At 55.1% G+C, this 14871-nt stretch overlaps 6 protein-coding genes across 6 annotated transcripts; 2 read left to right on the top strand and 4 right to left on the bottom strand.

Annotated features, from left to right (window-relative positions):
• Nucleotides 1-368: 368 nt before the first annotated feature.
• Nucleotides 369-2638, bottom strand: PG986_004222 (Low temperature requirement A; the record flags this gene model as incomplete). The annotated part of the gene is made up of 8 exons (XM_066840444.1): nt 369-710; nt 799-1251; nt 1317-1513; nt 1570-1971; nt 2049-2251; nt 2324-2376; nt 2427-2474; nt 2531-2638. The coding sequence occupies 8 exons, from the start codon at nt 2636-2638 to the stop codon at nt 369-371; spliced, it is 1806 nt and encodes a 601-aa protein (XP_066703071.1).
• A 908-nt stretch (nt 2639-3546) lies between these two features.
• Nucleotides 3547-4298, bottom strand: PG986_004221 (uncharacterized protein; the record flags this gene model as incomplete). Its single annotated transcript, XM_066840443.1, has 2 exons — nt 3547-3899; nt 3962-4298. The coding sequence occupies 2 exons, from the start codon at nt 4296-4298 to the stop codon at nt 3547-3549; spliced, it is 690 nt and encodes a 229-aa protein (XP_066703070.1).
• Nucleotides 4299-5849: 1551 nt separating this feature from the next.
• On the top strand, nt 5850-6587 carry PG986_004220 (uncharacterized protein; the record flags this gene model as incomplete). Its single annotated transcript, XM_066840442.1, has 1 exon — nt 5850-6587. One exon carries the CDS (start codon nt 5850-5852, stop codon nt 6585-6587), a length of 738 nt encoding a protein of 245 aa, XP_066703069.1.
• A 714-nt stretch (nt 6588-7301) lies between these two features.
• PG986_004219 (uncharacterized protein) lies at nt 7302-8150 on the top strand (the record flags this gene model as incomplete). The annotated part of the gene is made up of 1 exon (XM_066840441.1): nt 7302-8150. One exon carries the CDS (start codon nt 7302-7304, stop codon nt 8148-8150), a length of 849 nt encoding a protein of 282 aa, XP_066703068.1.
• A 460-nt stretch (nt 8151-8610) lies between these two features.
• Nucleotides 8611-9347, bottom strand: PG986_004218 (uncharacterized protein; the record flags this gene model as incomplete). Its single annotated transcript, XM_066840440.1, has 2 exons — nt 8611-8806; nt 8959-9347. The coding sequence occupies 2 exons, from the start codon at nt 9345-9347 to the stop codon at nt 8611-8613; spliced, it is 585 nt and encodes a 194-aa protein (XP_066703067.1).
• A 916-nt stretch (nt 9348-10263) lies between these two features.
• Nucleotides 10264-13266, bottom strand: PG986_004217 (beta-glucosidase M; the record flags this gene model as incomplete). Its single annotated transcript, XM_066840439.1, has 9 exons — nt 10264-11635; nt 11691-11857; nt 11920-12049; nt 12108-12211; nt 12265-12353; nt 12411-12544; nt 12604-12767; nt 12833-12915; nt 12999-13266. The coding sequence occupies 9 exons, from the start codon at nt 13264-13266 to the stop codon at nt 10264-10266; spliced, it is 2511 nt and encodes an 836-aa protein (XP_066703066.1).
• Nucleotides 13267-14871: the final 1605 nt, after the last annotated feature.

Raw genomic sequence — 14871 nt, 5'->3', positions numbered from 1 at the left:
TTGATACTCAGCATGCGTTCTATTGCTTCACCGAGATCGCCCTCCTCTGGGTTGGCGTATCAGGTTTCAAATAACTTTCCTGGTACGGGGCTTCAAAGGACACTATACATCAATACCATACGTTTCGGCAGTTGGTGAGGATGTTGTAGGGTTGAGAAGAACTATTTCGGTAATCATGATATCTAAATAGGTGTTGCCTTGGATGTTCATAGTATAACATTCTCGCGACCATTATCTTCCCCCACCTTCATTTCCCGCTGTTGGGAGCCATATTCTGCAAACCGATATAGCCTGGTATAAACTGCTGCGCGCTGTTGTGCCAGTCCTCATTGTCACGTTCATCATGGTGCGCCAGGGCTTGGAGACTGCTATATGCAGTCACTGACGAATACTCGTGGGTGCGTCGAGCTCTCCGTCCTGTAAGGGATTGATACCAAATCCCCCGGCGGTCGATGAATGTGCGTGAGCACGAAAACGAAGAAGACGGTCAGGGTAATGGTTGGAAGAACCCAGGGGCTGACATAGTATGCGTATTCGGCCTCTTCGTTGAGCGATATCAATGGCATCAGCCCCAGGCCCAGTCCCGCCGCGAAGAACAGACCGATGCGGATGTAGTCGAAGGCGGTCCGGCGCCTCTTCGGTAAAGTGAGGATGTGGAAGAAGGTCATGAACAGTAGAGCTATTGCGGAAGATACGAACATGTATCGGAACTGGGGAGATTGCCTGTCAGTCTATACAGAGAAAACGACATGTCGTGATGGCTAGAGCATGTCATGTCACTTTGAAAGGGATTCATACTGTGGTTCCAACATGTTGCCCCAAGCTTTGGATAAAGGCCTCCCGGTCTGCCGTGGCCTGTGGTTTTGATAGAACAACGCCATCGCTGTCATCTGTGCCGAGCGACGCCACTTCGAAGCTTGTCGCGATGGAGTTGGACATCTCGACGTAGAATATGTGAGTCAGGTTCGTCAACGTGTTGTCGCTAGTGTGATTGGACGCGGCCCAGTCACCATCTGGAACTAATCTGACTTTGTCTAGAACATCGGTAACTGTTTTGACGGTTGTAGCAGACTTGACGGGATACCTGGCATCGATTTCCAAAGTAACGTTCCATAGCGTATCGGCCAACGCCGCACTCTTAGTCGTAATGTTGTGGGCTTCGAGATCGGATTCGCTCCAGTTGGTGATCTGGGCCATTGCATCCATAAGTTGCTGACGCATCTCGACCTGCACTTGTCGCAAGACTTTTACCTAGATTAAAATCACAGAGTGAGCCCCAATACCTCGAGACGGGTCACAATAGGAATAACACTTACTGCCTGGGCCAACTTCATAAACAAGGCCGTACCGGCCCCGAAAAGGAGAAGAGCGGCGTGGAGGAAGAAATGGAAAAGAGAGTAGACCAGTTGCTTGTATCCGGAAAGATGCTCGTGGTCCATCCAATCAAAGTAGATCAAAAAGATGAAGTAGGTCGTCGCTATGCCGGATATGAATACCCCTATAATGCTAGGGTCTTGTGTAGAGGTTAGCAGAATATAAACAATATCGCACAAGCTTATCATTACTTACTCCAGTTTGCCCCATTTTCGACAACGAGGAGGATAGTCTTGGTGATTGCTGAAACGCCTTCCCCTAGAACAACGACAGTGAACACGGCCATGCGTTCCGTCAATTTCGTCCCTTCGAAAGTAAGCACGCCGAAGCGGCTTGCGAGACCAAGTTGAACGATAGCCTCTAGGGCTGACCCAATGTACCATACGAGGTGGACTTTGCTGCTGTGGGTATGATCGAAACGAAACGTAATGCCCAAATAGACCATGGCGGCCACAAAGTGGACGGCTACGGCAGCCAGGATGGGCTTTCCATTAGGCGTAGAATCCGTAGCTGGACGAGATTGGTCGGTCTTGCTTCTGCGCTCGGGGTATCGAATGAAAAAGTTGCTGCAGTACTGGGCAGCGAGAGACAAGCGCACTGCCATTAGTAATAGAGCTGGCATACCTTGAGTTAGCCCTTGCTCAGTATCTGGGGCAGGGAATGGAGAAACGAACAAACTACCTGGTTCGCATATAGTCTGCTGTCCGCACTTCTTGTTGGGTCAAAGGTTTCATGCCTTGGGTCGAATTTGGTAACCACCACGGTGAAGCCCGCCATGGAGGCGAACTGTACGATACGGATGACTCGTTCAAAGATGCTGTCCGTCATGAAACGGACATCGAACATGCATACGTTGAACCAAGTAAACCAGAGGACGCTGTGGGTGGCGGAAGGATCAGATTGGACTGAACAAAATAGCGTTGTACGGGAGTATGTCATGGCCTCTTACCAAAGAAACGCGAAATACAGTTTGAGGTCGTTGGGACTGGAAATTTCTGTACTCTTGGCTCGGTGAGACGCAGTTTTGCTGACGATGCGACGTGCGCGCGTACCTCGGCAAGGATCTGTATATTGGCGACAAACCAGAGATCGAAGAACAGCTTAAATGAGTCAGTTGTGAAATGGACGGAAATCAGTCTTTGGCCTGAGACTGTACCTCGAACTTGATGCTGCGGGAGTCTTCCTTGACGCCATTGTCGGATGGACGCGCGAATAATCGAAGCCTAGGCACTTCCATGGGCTGCTTGGGCTCGGCTCTCTCCATTTTTGGCGAGGATAAATATTGGAGGATAGAAGTGAGTTGGGTGAGAGCAGCTTAGTGCGACCGCGTCGCAGTATTATGTACAAACGAATGTGAGAACGGGTAGGCCCTGCATGCTCTCGTCAGGCTGGCAGTCAATTTCGTATGGCGACTGTGGCTGATTGAGCTTTGGACCCTACGCATGATGCCCCTTTGTATTTATGCTTTCTTCTTTTCGCTTTGCCCCAGAGCCTCGCATGCTCGACAGGAAACTTGGGGGCGGGATACACTGGCCAAGGCGGCAAAACCGATGAATATGAGGTGATCTCCCATGGTCAATGTAATCCTCCTCTGCCTTTGGTGTGCTGGGCATGGAAAGAATGAAAACTGTAAGCCCTAGCGACAAAACCGTTGAGCTTACCCCCACTATTCAAGCAATCGGCGGTCCGGTGTGTCCGATTATGGACAGCGATTGGGCACTTTTTGCTTACGTTGGGCAGCATGCCACGAGGTTCCATCCATCCAGCCGGTTCTATTTCAGTCCCAAGCAAAGGATGCTGCTGGGCTCTTATCTCCGGCTAATTTCTAGTTGTTGCTAGAGCTGACGTCAATCACGCGGCTAGTTGGATCTCGGAGCTCATACTCAGAGCGCTGTGGCCTACTGATTTACCTGCCGGGCATTCTTGACCTCTCAACCGTTTTAGTGGAAACTTCAGCCCCTTTTCTTGTCCTTGGCCCACGCTTCACCTCCGACATATCGCATACACTTCCAGGCCCAAGAACTAGCAGAACAAAAAGAGTGTATGATTTAACCCCCCCAGCGAATTGATCCCAAATCCGGCATAGAGCAAACATACAGCAAGGAAAGCGACCCGTACTCCAGCACATCCAACCAAATCAAACACGCTTTGTTTCCTTCTAGCCCAACCCAACTAAGCAGCATACACCTCGCTACCAAAAGCCCCAATGCCATCGACCTTCCAGTAGCCCCCCTCGTAGTCGTTGTGCTTCTTCCCGTAGCAGTCGTCCCGCTTGCCGAGGTAGACGTGCTCCTGCCCGTCCCCGCCGCGCTTGACCGCGTGGCTGCCCAGCGGCGCCTTCATGGCCTTCATGCACGTGTCGTGGTCGACGACGTAGGTGCCGTCGCGCTCCGTGTTGTAGATGGCGAACACGATGTTGCCGGCCGGGCCGGTCTGCTTGTCGTTCTTTTGGTTGGTCAGGGTGATGGGGTAGGTGTCGCTGGTCTCGTGGCCCTTGGCGATGTCGGTTCCGACATAGCCGCTGCCTGTGATGTGGAGTTCAGTGACTGTTTCCAGATCATTGGGTTCGAACGTTTGGGGTACTTACAGAACTCGTCGGCGACCTTACTGAACTGCGCAACGGGGATCCACTTGCCGTGGCCGTTGCTGCCGCCCTTGCCGTTGACCTTGTGGCCGCAGTTCATCTTGTGGTCGCGGGCCTCGAGGCCGCCGTCGTCACGAGCCTTGAGGCCGCCCGACTTGAGTGCGGACCACTCGTCGTCGGTGATGGGTTGGTTGACGGACTTGGGGGATCGAGCCTTCAGGCCGCCGGATTTGAGAGCCGCCCACTCATCGTCGGTAATGGGCTGGTTCTTTCCAGGCATGGGACTGCCGGCAACGAGGCCGGTGAGAAGAAGGGCGGCGATGAAAGACCTGGCGTACATTTTGAAGGCTTTGGTTCTTGAAATATGTAGTAGGATCTTTGAGATGGGGTATAGTGATAGAAAGATAGTAAACTATTGCTTTGAGACTTGTATTTTGTGATGTGATGCGGGTTGTGAGTAACGAGAGCAAACTGGCGGGCGCATCACGGTCCTTTATAGACCGCAGAGACGAAGGCCATGCCTCGTCTCGAAGACATTTCCTCAAAGTCCTGAAGCCATCTCCAGCACTAATCCCAAAGATAGAGACGGTAGGCAACTCTTTCACTTCGACTCTATATTTAGGAGTCGCTGATCAGAGCGAAGATCGTGGCATTCTCATCCTGTTGGATCCAGCTGAAGCCTAGGGTGATGCCTTGAATAATTACCTTTACAGATGTGGTACTGGTGATTGCGACCATTTTTGAGGCAATCCCAAAGTTGACGATCTTTGTGGTGATTGGTGGGAAAACTGCCAGGCCTCCCAGCAGTATTCTATTCTTACAGGTGAAGGATCCTGTGGCGCTATAGGTGATGTCATGTGGCCTGAGAGGTAACATCCGACGATCCAAAGCCGAGGATGCGGGTAAGGCATGTATTTGTAAGATTACAGTCTTCGTGCAGGAACCGAGGTATGGCGCTTCCTACGCTTGTCGCGTATCGCGTTTATGGCCTATCTACCTGCTCTATGACACTCTCTTATGGGCTTGGTACCGCGACTAATCGTTTTCTAACAGTGTCTTATTGAAACAAAGATACACTGTTCAACAGTGCAGTCCGCCACATATAGTCGGCGTCCAGACTCGCGACAGGGACCTGAGCGAGCAACTCTCCAGAACATCGTCTCTCCAGAACGGGAACCTCGGAGGGATTTCAGAGGATTTAGGCAGATGCGCCTAAAGAGGCGTTGCGCATCAATTTGACGTCACTGTATAGGAAAGACAATGTTATAAATCACCTCTACGGAACAATTCGAGGCCATGCGAAAGGAAGCTGAAAACCAGGGGTTGAAACGGCCCCCAGGTTGAGAGTTCCCTAATTTTGGAAGATAGACCGTGTGGCGGTGGCAGTAAACGGTCCACTGGGCAAATGCTTGTACAATGCTTGTATACGTGCCGCTGCTGTGCTTACCCCCGCGCCAGGGACAAATCCTGCGTCGCGGTATTTCGATGTGCGGCGCTAAGCCAATACGGCCAGGCCCGCGGCCGATCATCTAGGACTATGGCCTTCACGACGGTGAACTTTGGGATAGAAAGGAGTCCGTTCGAAGGATTCAAGATGGAAAGCGCGTAGATCTCTTGCTCTTTTGCCTATGTCCTGCTTCTATTGTGCGGTCGGCTTCATCGCTATTTTTAGCATGCTCAGCGAAGGCGCCGGCATCAACGCAAAGATGTAGAGAGAAAACGAATATAAAAGACAGGTTACATATCAAGGAGTTGTTTCTACGCATCTCGACATCTTCAGCTCACCAAGCAATTCAAGCATCAGCTTATCTAGAACCCAACACTGTCTCCCATCTACAACCCTCTTGCACTTCAAGGCTTATATGTCCTCTTTGTACTATTTTATTCCACGATGGTTTCCTTCAAAAAGATCTTCGCACTCGGTGCCGCCTTTGCCGCTGGCGTAAGCGCTCTCCCATCACCCGACAACGCCCTCGCCCAACCGCAGCTAGAGGTCCGCGGCGGCGAGTCTTCCACCACCGGCGCCAGCGGCCGAGACCTCGCCGCCAAGCGCGCACCGCGCCGCCAGATGCTGCAGTGGTCGCCCTCGGGCACGCTCGTCTACCTGCTGGGCGCGCCCATCGACAAGTTCGCCCAGCTCCCCGCCGAGCTGCGCAACCTGATCACGGGCCACGGCGAGGGCGGCCCGGCGCAGATGCTGCTGTACAACTGGGTCGAGTTTGTGAAGGGCCACGTCTCGCAGTACCGGGCCGCGTACAACCTGTACCTCGACCACATGTTCAACGTCGGCGCCCAGGTCGGCGGCGTCTACGGGCAAGGGCAGGCCGCCAACCTGTGGGGGTTCGGCTTCCACTTCGCGCACCCGCCCAGCGCCGCGGACCTGCAGAACCTGCGCGACGCCATCCAGGCGTGGGGCCAGCAGGAGGGCGGCGCGGTCAACGTGCTGCAGCGCGCCAACGGCTTCTTCAACCCGGCGGACATTGGCGCGGGGCTTCGCAGGCGCTCGCGCGATGACCATTGCCCCAAGCCGGTCGACGTGCTCAAGTATGCTAAGCGGGATGTGCCCACGGACCTCGACTTTAAGAAGTTGACCCGGTGGGCCGGTATGTGCGACGGTATGCCCGCTTAGAAGTGGCAGGATATAGGTGTGCTTCGCACCGGATGCCGGACTCAATGTCGCACTCTTGGTTGCCGGGGTATTTGACCAAAGTATCTCATTCGGGTGGGATGAACCAGTTCTATGCGCTCAGGAATTTGTCGGGATTTGCCAGAGAATCATGTGCCGATGGCATTGCTTTTTTCTTCTTCCTTTAGCTTGTCGTTCGTTTCTGTTCTTGCTCGGGGCTAGCTAGGTATATGTATATTGGACTCTTTCGCCACTTGAAGTTATTTCAATACCAAATCCCATTACTGGATCTCTCTTGTGTTAGACAGATTCTCAAAGTGAGTATAAAGCTTTTGATATAGCTGCCAGAGTCAAAAGCTTGTTTCCTCGCAAGGGGCTAATGGCTCGCAATCCCACATATGTCGATCTTGTCTCGTTCGTACAGTGCATGCATCGTTCGGGTTTGCACTGCCACCCCCACGGTTGTCTCTGCTGACAAACCCCTGCTTTCCCCAATCCTCCGGGTCTATAATTAGTAAGAGGCACGCACCAGCATCATTGACGTACTACCTCCACACGTTCACATCTCTTTATCACTCTACCAGCAGGAGAGCAGAAGCAAGTGACTAACCAATACGTGTTCTCAAAAAGAAGATATTCCACTCAACTATCTTCGAACGCCTCATCATCCGTCAGTATACACTTGCGCGCAAACACTTAACCACACCTCTGTAAGCCATGGCGTCAAGATGCCATCTGGACCGTCTTCCAGACGAGATCCTTCAGCACATCCTCGACTTGGCCATGGACCGAGACTCCCCCTTCTACCTCGACAACCCGTCTCCGAAAAGGGAGTTTCCCGTCCCCCCAGACCACACGTACCCCGCCCTCGAAGCCGCCGACGGCTCGCGCGACGCGCGCTGCACCCCCCGTCACCCCTTCAGCCGCCGGCCCGACCACCAGCGCGACTGGCTCGCCGCCAACGGCACCAGCCGCCGCCTCCGCCGCCTCGGGCGGGCCTCCTTCTTCCGCGCCAAGGCCATCGCCCTGACATGCGACGACCAGCTCATGAGGGCGGCCGCCGCCGCGGACCGAGGCGACGACCTGCCGCTGTGGGACGTGTTCCGGGGCGCCCGGTCGCCGATCCTGAACTGGCGGGACCTTCCCGACGCGCTGGCGTGCGTGCGCCACCTCGTCCTCGTCGACACGCGCATCCAGCGTCCGACCTGGTTCCTGCAGCTGCCGAAACTGCTCGCGCCGTCGGGCGCCTTCCCGCGGCTGCGGCGCTGCACGCTGCTCTACGAGTACCGGCTCGAGCCCGACCGCTACCCCGCCCAGGCCCAGGCCGCGGGCGGCGTCGACACCAGCCAGCACGACCCGGAGTGGATCACGGCGGCGTGCGCGCTGGCGCGGCCCGTGCCCGCGGAGCTGCGCGAGCTGCTGCTCGGGGTCGGGGCGTCGCCCCAGGTCGAGTTCGAGGAGGCCTTGGGCCCCGGCGCGCGGACCTGGGCGGACGTTCGGGGGAGATGGAGCGGTACATCTATCCCGTCTTGCGGTTCAAGGCGAAAGCCAGGCTGGCCAAGCTAGAGAAAGAACGGGCTTCGTAGTTCGGTGTACCACTTCGAGGGATGGGATGAGGAATGACAGAATCGGCGGCGGAAGAAGAAAAAAGAAAAAAAAGTGGGTTGATTACTCTGCGCTCTTTGGAGACGCACCATTGTCAACAGCTGGGTCAACGCGTGCATTGCTGTGTCCGAAATAGATGGTAAGATGGTGGTTGGGACTGGGTTTTATAAACGGCTTACAGAGCTCGAGGTCACTTAGCAATACGCAAACCACCCAATTTTACTACCGAGAGTGCAATTTGTAATTTTGGTCGCCCAAGTAGCGAGTGAATTCATCTCTTTGCTCCTCTGGCCATAAGTGAATAATACCTTGCGGCGTCTTCCTATCCTGCCTTCTCTTGTACGTGCATTCGAATATTTGATACTAATACTACGGTAAGCAATATCCGTGTCGCGCAAGCAGTGCGCTTGCTGTCGCCACCCTAGACCTGCTCCGATGCGTCTTGTGGAGCCGAGTCGTCGCCCCTGTCACTTTGAAGTGGCGTGTACTCGTCGTCCTCCGACAGAGAAATGCCTGCTCGCCCACGGCCATGCACGCTCCGGCAGTGTGGGCAATCGCACTTGGGCGAGAGAAGGATGTGAAAAACCTCCTTCAAGGCAAAGTAGAAATGGATTCCGCTGTGGTGTTTCCCAGGAGCGTTAGCAGACGTAACTTTCAAGTGATTCAAGTGAACTCTTAAGTCATGATGACAACACAGAGAAAAGACGAAAGGAATAAAGAAAGGGGGTGGGGGTGACAGAGAAAAAGAGAGCAGAAGAAATAAACTCACCAGTCCACCATCATAAACACGGTCCCGTACGTGCCCAAGATGGTCAAGCTATTGTGGCCCCAGTGGTTCGACATGTCGATCCAGCTGAAAAGCAACAGGGTCAGCTGGACGCCCGCGACCACGAGATCGCAGTACATGACGTTCTGGGCCGAGAGGCTGGTCTGGACGGGCGAGCCGGCGGCGGCGAGGGCATCGCGGTGCAGCAGCAGGCCGCTCAGGAGGGCCGACGAGGTCAGCGGCAGCAGGCCGAGCGCGGGCAGCGCCGTGCGCGCCGCGATGCCGTGCGCCAGCAGCAGGATCCAGCAGAAGGCGTACTGGACCAGCGCGATGCGCCGCAGGAAGACGTGCACGGGCGTCGCGGGCTGCGGATGGGTCGAGATGGGCGGCATCTTGGGCTGGGGCGGCGGATGGGTTGGTCTGGTCCTTGGGCTTTTTGGTGCGCTATCAGGGGTTTGCTGGGAACAGGAATGGTATAGCAGCGGCACGTGTGCAATTGAGTCAAAATCGGTCTGATTAGATTGCACGATTTGCTTCATTCAATCGACATTCTGCTGCGGGCCAGCCGTTCCTTCTTATGCGATCTGTCAGCATTCGGGCATGAAGAGTCGGTGCCACAATACTAGGCAACTAGATTCTGTGCCAAGCTGTCATGCCGTGTGTGTTGTTGAGTTGGTTCTGGTGGCCTTGGCCAAATCCCCGTTACACGGAGCACGACGTGAGCTGATTGGCGCCCGTGTTGGGGGATTTGCAAGTTTGCTGATCTGCATCGAGGCTTAGAAGGTTTGTATCGCAAGCACCCATGGTAATCATCAGCCTGCTGTGCCTGGCTACTCAATCCTTCCTTCCCGTTTTTTTTTTTTCTTTTTTTTTTGTTTTGTGCCACTTTGAAATCGGGAGACTCAGGCTGTGCGTGCCTTGGGAGCGGCACAGCAGCCGCCACCTGGGCTTTTACAGCAGTCTCTCTGTCAATCTGGTTGGTCTGACGCGACACGAATGTACTTGTCACGACTGATTTGCAGTCGTACTTGGCAATCACAAGCACAGTAATCTCCAATGAAGAACAAACTCGTACAAAAAGAAGGTATTGCTCCGATTCCAGATTCGAATAAGGCGAACACGCTCGATGCAGTGGGTACGTACTTGGCATGCATTCTAAAAATAAGTTGGAGTAAGCCCCTCCTCCCTGCACCACCCCCGCCGATCCTTCCCCACACACAAGGCCCATCATACCCACCACGACAGTCTTCCCAACCTTTTCGCGCCGGCATCTCTCTCCGATTACGTTCCTGATGCGACGTTGCGCACCTAGATTGTCAAAGTCGTAGTCAACGGCAGACTCCTGCTGCTGGACCCCACGTAGATCTTGTACTCGCCCTTCTGCAGCTTCCAGTTCTGCGCCGCCACATCCCACGTGCTCAGATCGCGCCGGTTGAGCGGGAACTCGACCGTCGTCGACTCGCCAGGCGCAAGTGTGGGCTTGGCGAATCCGCGCAGCTGTCGGACGGGGGTATCGTTGCTATCCCCAGGAATGCCAACATAGAGCTGCGCGACCTCGGCGCCTGCAACGTCGCCCGTATTGGTCACGGTCGCCGACACCTGCGCGACGACGTCCCACAGATCGATCTGGCCGCCCGACTCGATGAGGCCCGTGGGGTACGCATCGGTGTTGATGGACGATTCGGCCGCGGCTTGGACGTCGGTGTAGTTGAAGGTGGTGTAGCTCAGCCCGAAGCCGAACTCGTAGCGGGGCTCGATGCCCTGCTTGTCGAAGGCGCGGTAGTCGATGAAGACGCCCTCGTCGAAGTCGGACTGCGGGAAGTTTACATAGATGCCCTCGGGCCGGGTCTCGTTGGCGATGGGGCCCCAGTCCGACTCGGTGTGGGGCACCGAGTACGGCAGCTTGCCGCTCGGGTTGGCGTCGCCGTACAGGATGGAAGCGAGAGCGCGGCCCGAGTCCTGGCCGGGGAGGTGCGCGAAGATGAGGGCCGTCACGTTGGGGTGGTCGACGAAGCCGTCCACGAGCCGCACGCCCGCGTTCTGGAAGACGACGATGGTGTTGGCGCACTTGGAGGCGACGTTCTTGATCAGGTTGTCGGTGTAGTCGTCTTGAAGACCGACGCGGTCCCAGCCCTCGGCCGCGTACGCGTTGACGTCGACGATGCAGGCGTCCGAGGTCGGGTCGACTTGCGGGTTGGGGTTGACGAAGTCCCACCAAATGTTAGTGCCGTCCTCGTAGGCGCGCTGGCTCAGCGCCTCGAAGGCCGAGCTAAGGTAGGCGGGCTGGGTAGCGCCGGAGCCGCCGCCGCTCAGAAGGGTGCCGTTCGAGGCGATCTGCGAGTGGATGACGTCGTTGAAGCCGGGTCCGTTTCGGATCTGGTCACCTGGGCCAAGGGCTTCCCCTCCGTCGTTCCAGCTAAGGCTTGAGGGGGTGTAGCGGTCGAAGCCTCTTGCCGAGTAGCCGAAGATGGATAGCTGTTTGGGCTCTTTGAGCGGGAGGGCGTTGTTGATGTTTTTGAGCAACACATGGGATTCGATGGCGCCTTGGAGGAGAACCGGCTTGCCGCTCGCTGATCGCCCAATGATCCTCTCATGGGGTGCGGCCAGGTTCGGCGGCATGCCAATACCCGGAGCCGGGAAGTCAGTGTCCTGGTTGAACTTGTACCAAGTGGACAAGATTCTGCCACCGTCTGTTAGCCCAACTTGCGTATAGTGGTGCGCTGGGGAGATGTTACCTTGTGGCCATGTCATCAATCCTCGACTCAGGAACGGAACCGTTAGTGACGGCTTGAACCAGTTTGTCTCCCCAGAATTGCGAGCCCGACGGCATGACCATGTCAAGACCTGCCAAAGCCGTGGCAACGCCAGAGTGTTGAGCACCCCAGTCAGTGACGACGTAGCCCTGAAAAGGTTATAAGGTCAGATTGAACTTCAGATAAATGATCATGGGTAAGGTACACTTACCTGGAAGCCAAGCTCGGTCTTGAGCAGTCCGTTCTGGGTCTTGCTGTTGGCGCAGCCGTAGGAGTTGTTGGTTCGCTGGTAGCTGCACATGATCGAGCCGGTACCGGCTTTGACGGCGTCCTGGAATGGCCTACAATGGTCAGTGAAATAGCCACTACCGCTTCCTAAGAGGATAATGGGTAGCTTACCAGAGATAAAGTTCGTGCATCGTCTTGTCGTCAAGGTTCGACGACACTGCTTCGACGTTACCTTCGGGATTGCGGTTTCGCTCTTGCTCGTTCATGATGAAGTGCTTTGATCTATGTCAGCATGAATCACTCAATCAGGCTGTTGGGGTTTACTCACCTTGGTACTAGCGACCACACCGGTAGACTGCATGCCTTCGACGGTGTCGGCTACCAGAATACCGGCAAGATAGGGATCATTGGCAAAGCCTATCATGAGACATGTCAGCAATGGACTATCGAGGTCTTGGAATCGTCATCACATACCTTCCCAGTTCCTACCACCCGTAGCAATGCGGCCAAGAGGTCCAACGACGGGTCCAAGCGGGACCTGAACTCCCTTGCGCTTGAACTCGAGCGCCATCTCAACACCCCTCTGGCGCGTCAAGTTTCGGTTCCAGCTGCCAGCAAAGTTAGCCTCATACCCTGAAGCACCTCGCCCATAGGGTGCTACACGTACCTAGCGCCGGCCGAGATACCGGAAGGCCAGCTGGAGACATAGTTGGTGGACCGCACTCCGGCGGGCCCGTCGCTGAGGCAGAGACCGGGGAAGTTGAGGCGCGAGATGGCGGGGATGTTTCCGGAGCACAGGTTGTTGGCCCGGACACCACCAGTCAAGCTGACCTAGGAGAGTTGTCAGCACCAGACGTCGACACCATGTTTGAAAACCAAGTAAGGCTTCGAGTTACCTTTTCTTCGAGGGTCATCTGACCAACCAATGCCTGCGCCTTCGCGTATGCATCCTGCCAATCTCCGAGACCTTGTCCCTCAGCTGCATTGGAGTGTCAGGCGATTTCCTCTTAGACTTTGGCACTGCATCTTAGGTGCATCCAGGGGGTGGCTGGCCGAGCTTACGAGAAGGGTACACAGGCGGGGACTCCCCCGTAGAACTCGGTGTCAGAGGTGATCTGGCCAGCGGTGCACGCCACCAAGGCCGAGCCGGCCAGTAGGCGTTGGAGTAGAGCCACCATGATGAGGAGCAGGCAGACGACGACGCGAACGGGGCGGGATAGTCCAGAAACTCTAGTGGGGGGTTCGCTGGTGACGAGGCAGCCACGTTCCAGCGGTCAGCCTTTGTAGTCGTCGTGACACGGCTGGTTGGCAACCCCTCTTTGCGCGACATGCTTTCCTTTTTCACGCACCTTCGGTGTAATGGCTAGTCGTGCAGGTCATGCGGACGACAGCAGGTTGCAGTCCAGGCCAGATTAGCCGTGTTACCGTGGTATCCCGCAACGGAGAAACTCTCGCGCCCATACGATTACCTGCAGTTTTCGTTATGCCGGATGAGAATTTTCATGACACACGGCTTCTATGTGCTGTCTGCTTTACCTACCCCCTGGCGCCGTAGGTTCAATGACGTTGCGCTGCGGGCTTGGCCTATGCAGCTAGATCGATAGTTATGTGGGGAAGGCGGCCACGGGTCGGCAGTGTATTTCGTGATTTGGCGCAGAAAACTGTCGAGAATCTGACTCTCGATGCTCGATGCACCTTCTCGCGACTCCGAGCCGAAGTGAGTGTGGAGAAGCCGAGGCGGGATATCGGGCGCTTCGCTTAATTAATGCCCGAGATCTTGGGGAAGGGCAGCCAAAGCGAGTCATGAGGGGGAAAGGATGGGGAAGTGGTTGTAGTCTTGCCTGACAGGTCACCCCCGAATGTTACCCCGCGTCGAATGCGTAGCCATTTTCTGTTCCCCCAGCTTCCAAGTTTTTTTTGGTTTTTTTCGCGAACGCAAAACTTGTATTACATGGTACGCCGTAACATTGGGATTTCCTTGGGATCGCCTCCAAAATAGTGTTTATCTCGACAGACTAGCCGGCCGTCCACCGTTAGTTGGATCGTATATGCAGCGGTTTGCCTCTAATACACCAAGCAATGCGACAACTCTCCAAAACAAATTGAGGAATCTCCCACGGTATCAATTTTCCAGCAACAGCTTCAGGAGAAGGCCGAAGCATTTTCCTTCAGGCCGAGCCCTTTTTGGTCAAGTGCATGTTATCGATGGATCGGAATTAGCTGTAGTTCACTCTTTCGCCGGGATGCGAGTGTCGAGCAGGGCGGCCGAACCGCAGCGGAGATGTACCGATATATCTTCGTTACTGCTGTTCGGGGCAGGGCGTCTCCACAGTACCGAACGGCTGATCGACGTAGTTGGCGGCAAGATTGCATAAAGCCCCCCGATTTGGGGGCAGAGGATGCCCATCGCGCCAATGGGAATAGTCATCATGTACGTCCATGAAACATGAGCATCCGATATTCCCGCGTGTATCAGACCGGCATGCTGTCGACGATGAAAGTTTTGAGAGCGGTATGTGTCGAAGCAGACTGGACGAACTGTGACCAGAAGTTATTTGTGTTGGTGACATGGTTCTTGCCGCGTGCAGCTCCATTCGCAATCCAACTTGACAGGCGCCATCAGCCTTGGCCCGCATGTGTGACGGCTTTTCGCAAGACCAACACTCAATGCAACCATATCTGGACTTCTCCTATTTTACTAAGACTCCTAGCCCAAGTAAGTATCCATGAGTAAGTAGTGTTGACTTCAATGGAGTCACGCGGCTCCAGAATTGGAGTTATTAAAGCAGTCTTCCAGTGATTAGGTAGCGAGTAAAGCAGATTTGGTTATTAACTTCGAATATGAAATGCATACACGGTTCTCCGAGGTAGTTAAAGCTGTGAATCCCAGTTTGTAGACTCATCTGTGGACAGTCCCCCCTGACTCGTCAGTCCT

Source organism: Apiospora aurea (assembly GCF_038362705.1).
Source record: "Apiospora aurea strain CBS 24483 chromosome Unknown utg000003l_segment0_segment0, whole genome shotgun sequence".
Classification (NCBI taxonomy): domain Eukaryota; kingdom Fungi; phylum Ascomycota; class Sordariomycetes; order Amphisphaeriales; family Apiosporaceae; genus Apiospora; species Apiospora aurea.
Note: the sequence above shows the minus strand (reverse complement) of the source record. Positions and strands in the feature narration are given on the sequence as shown.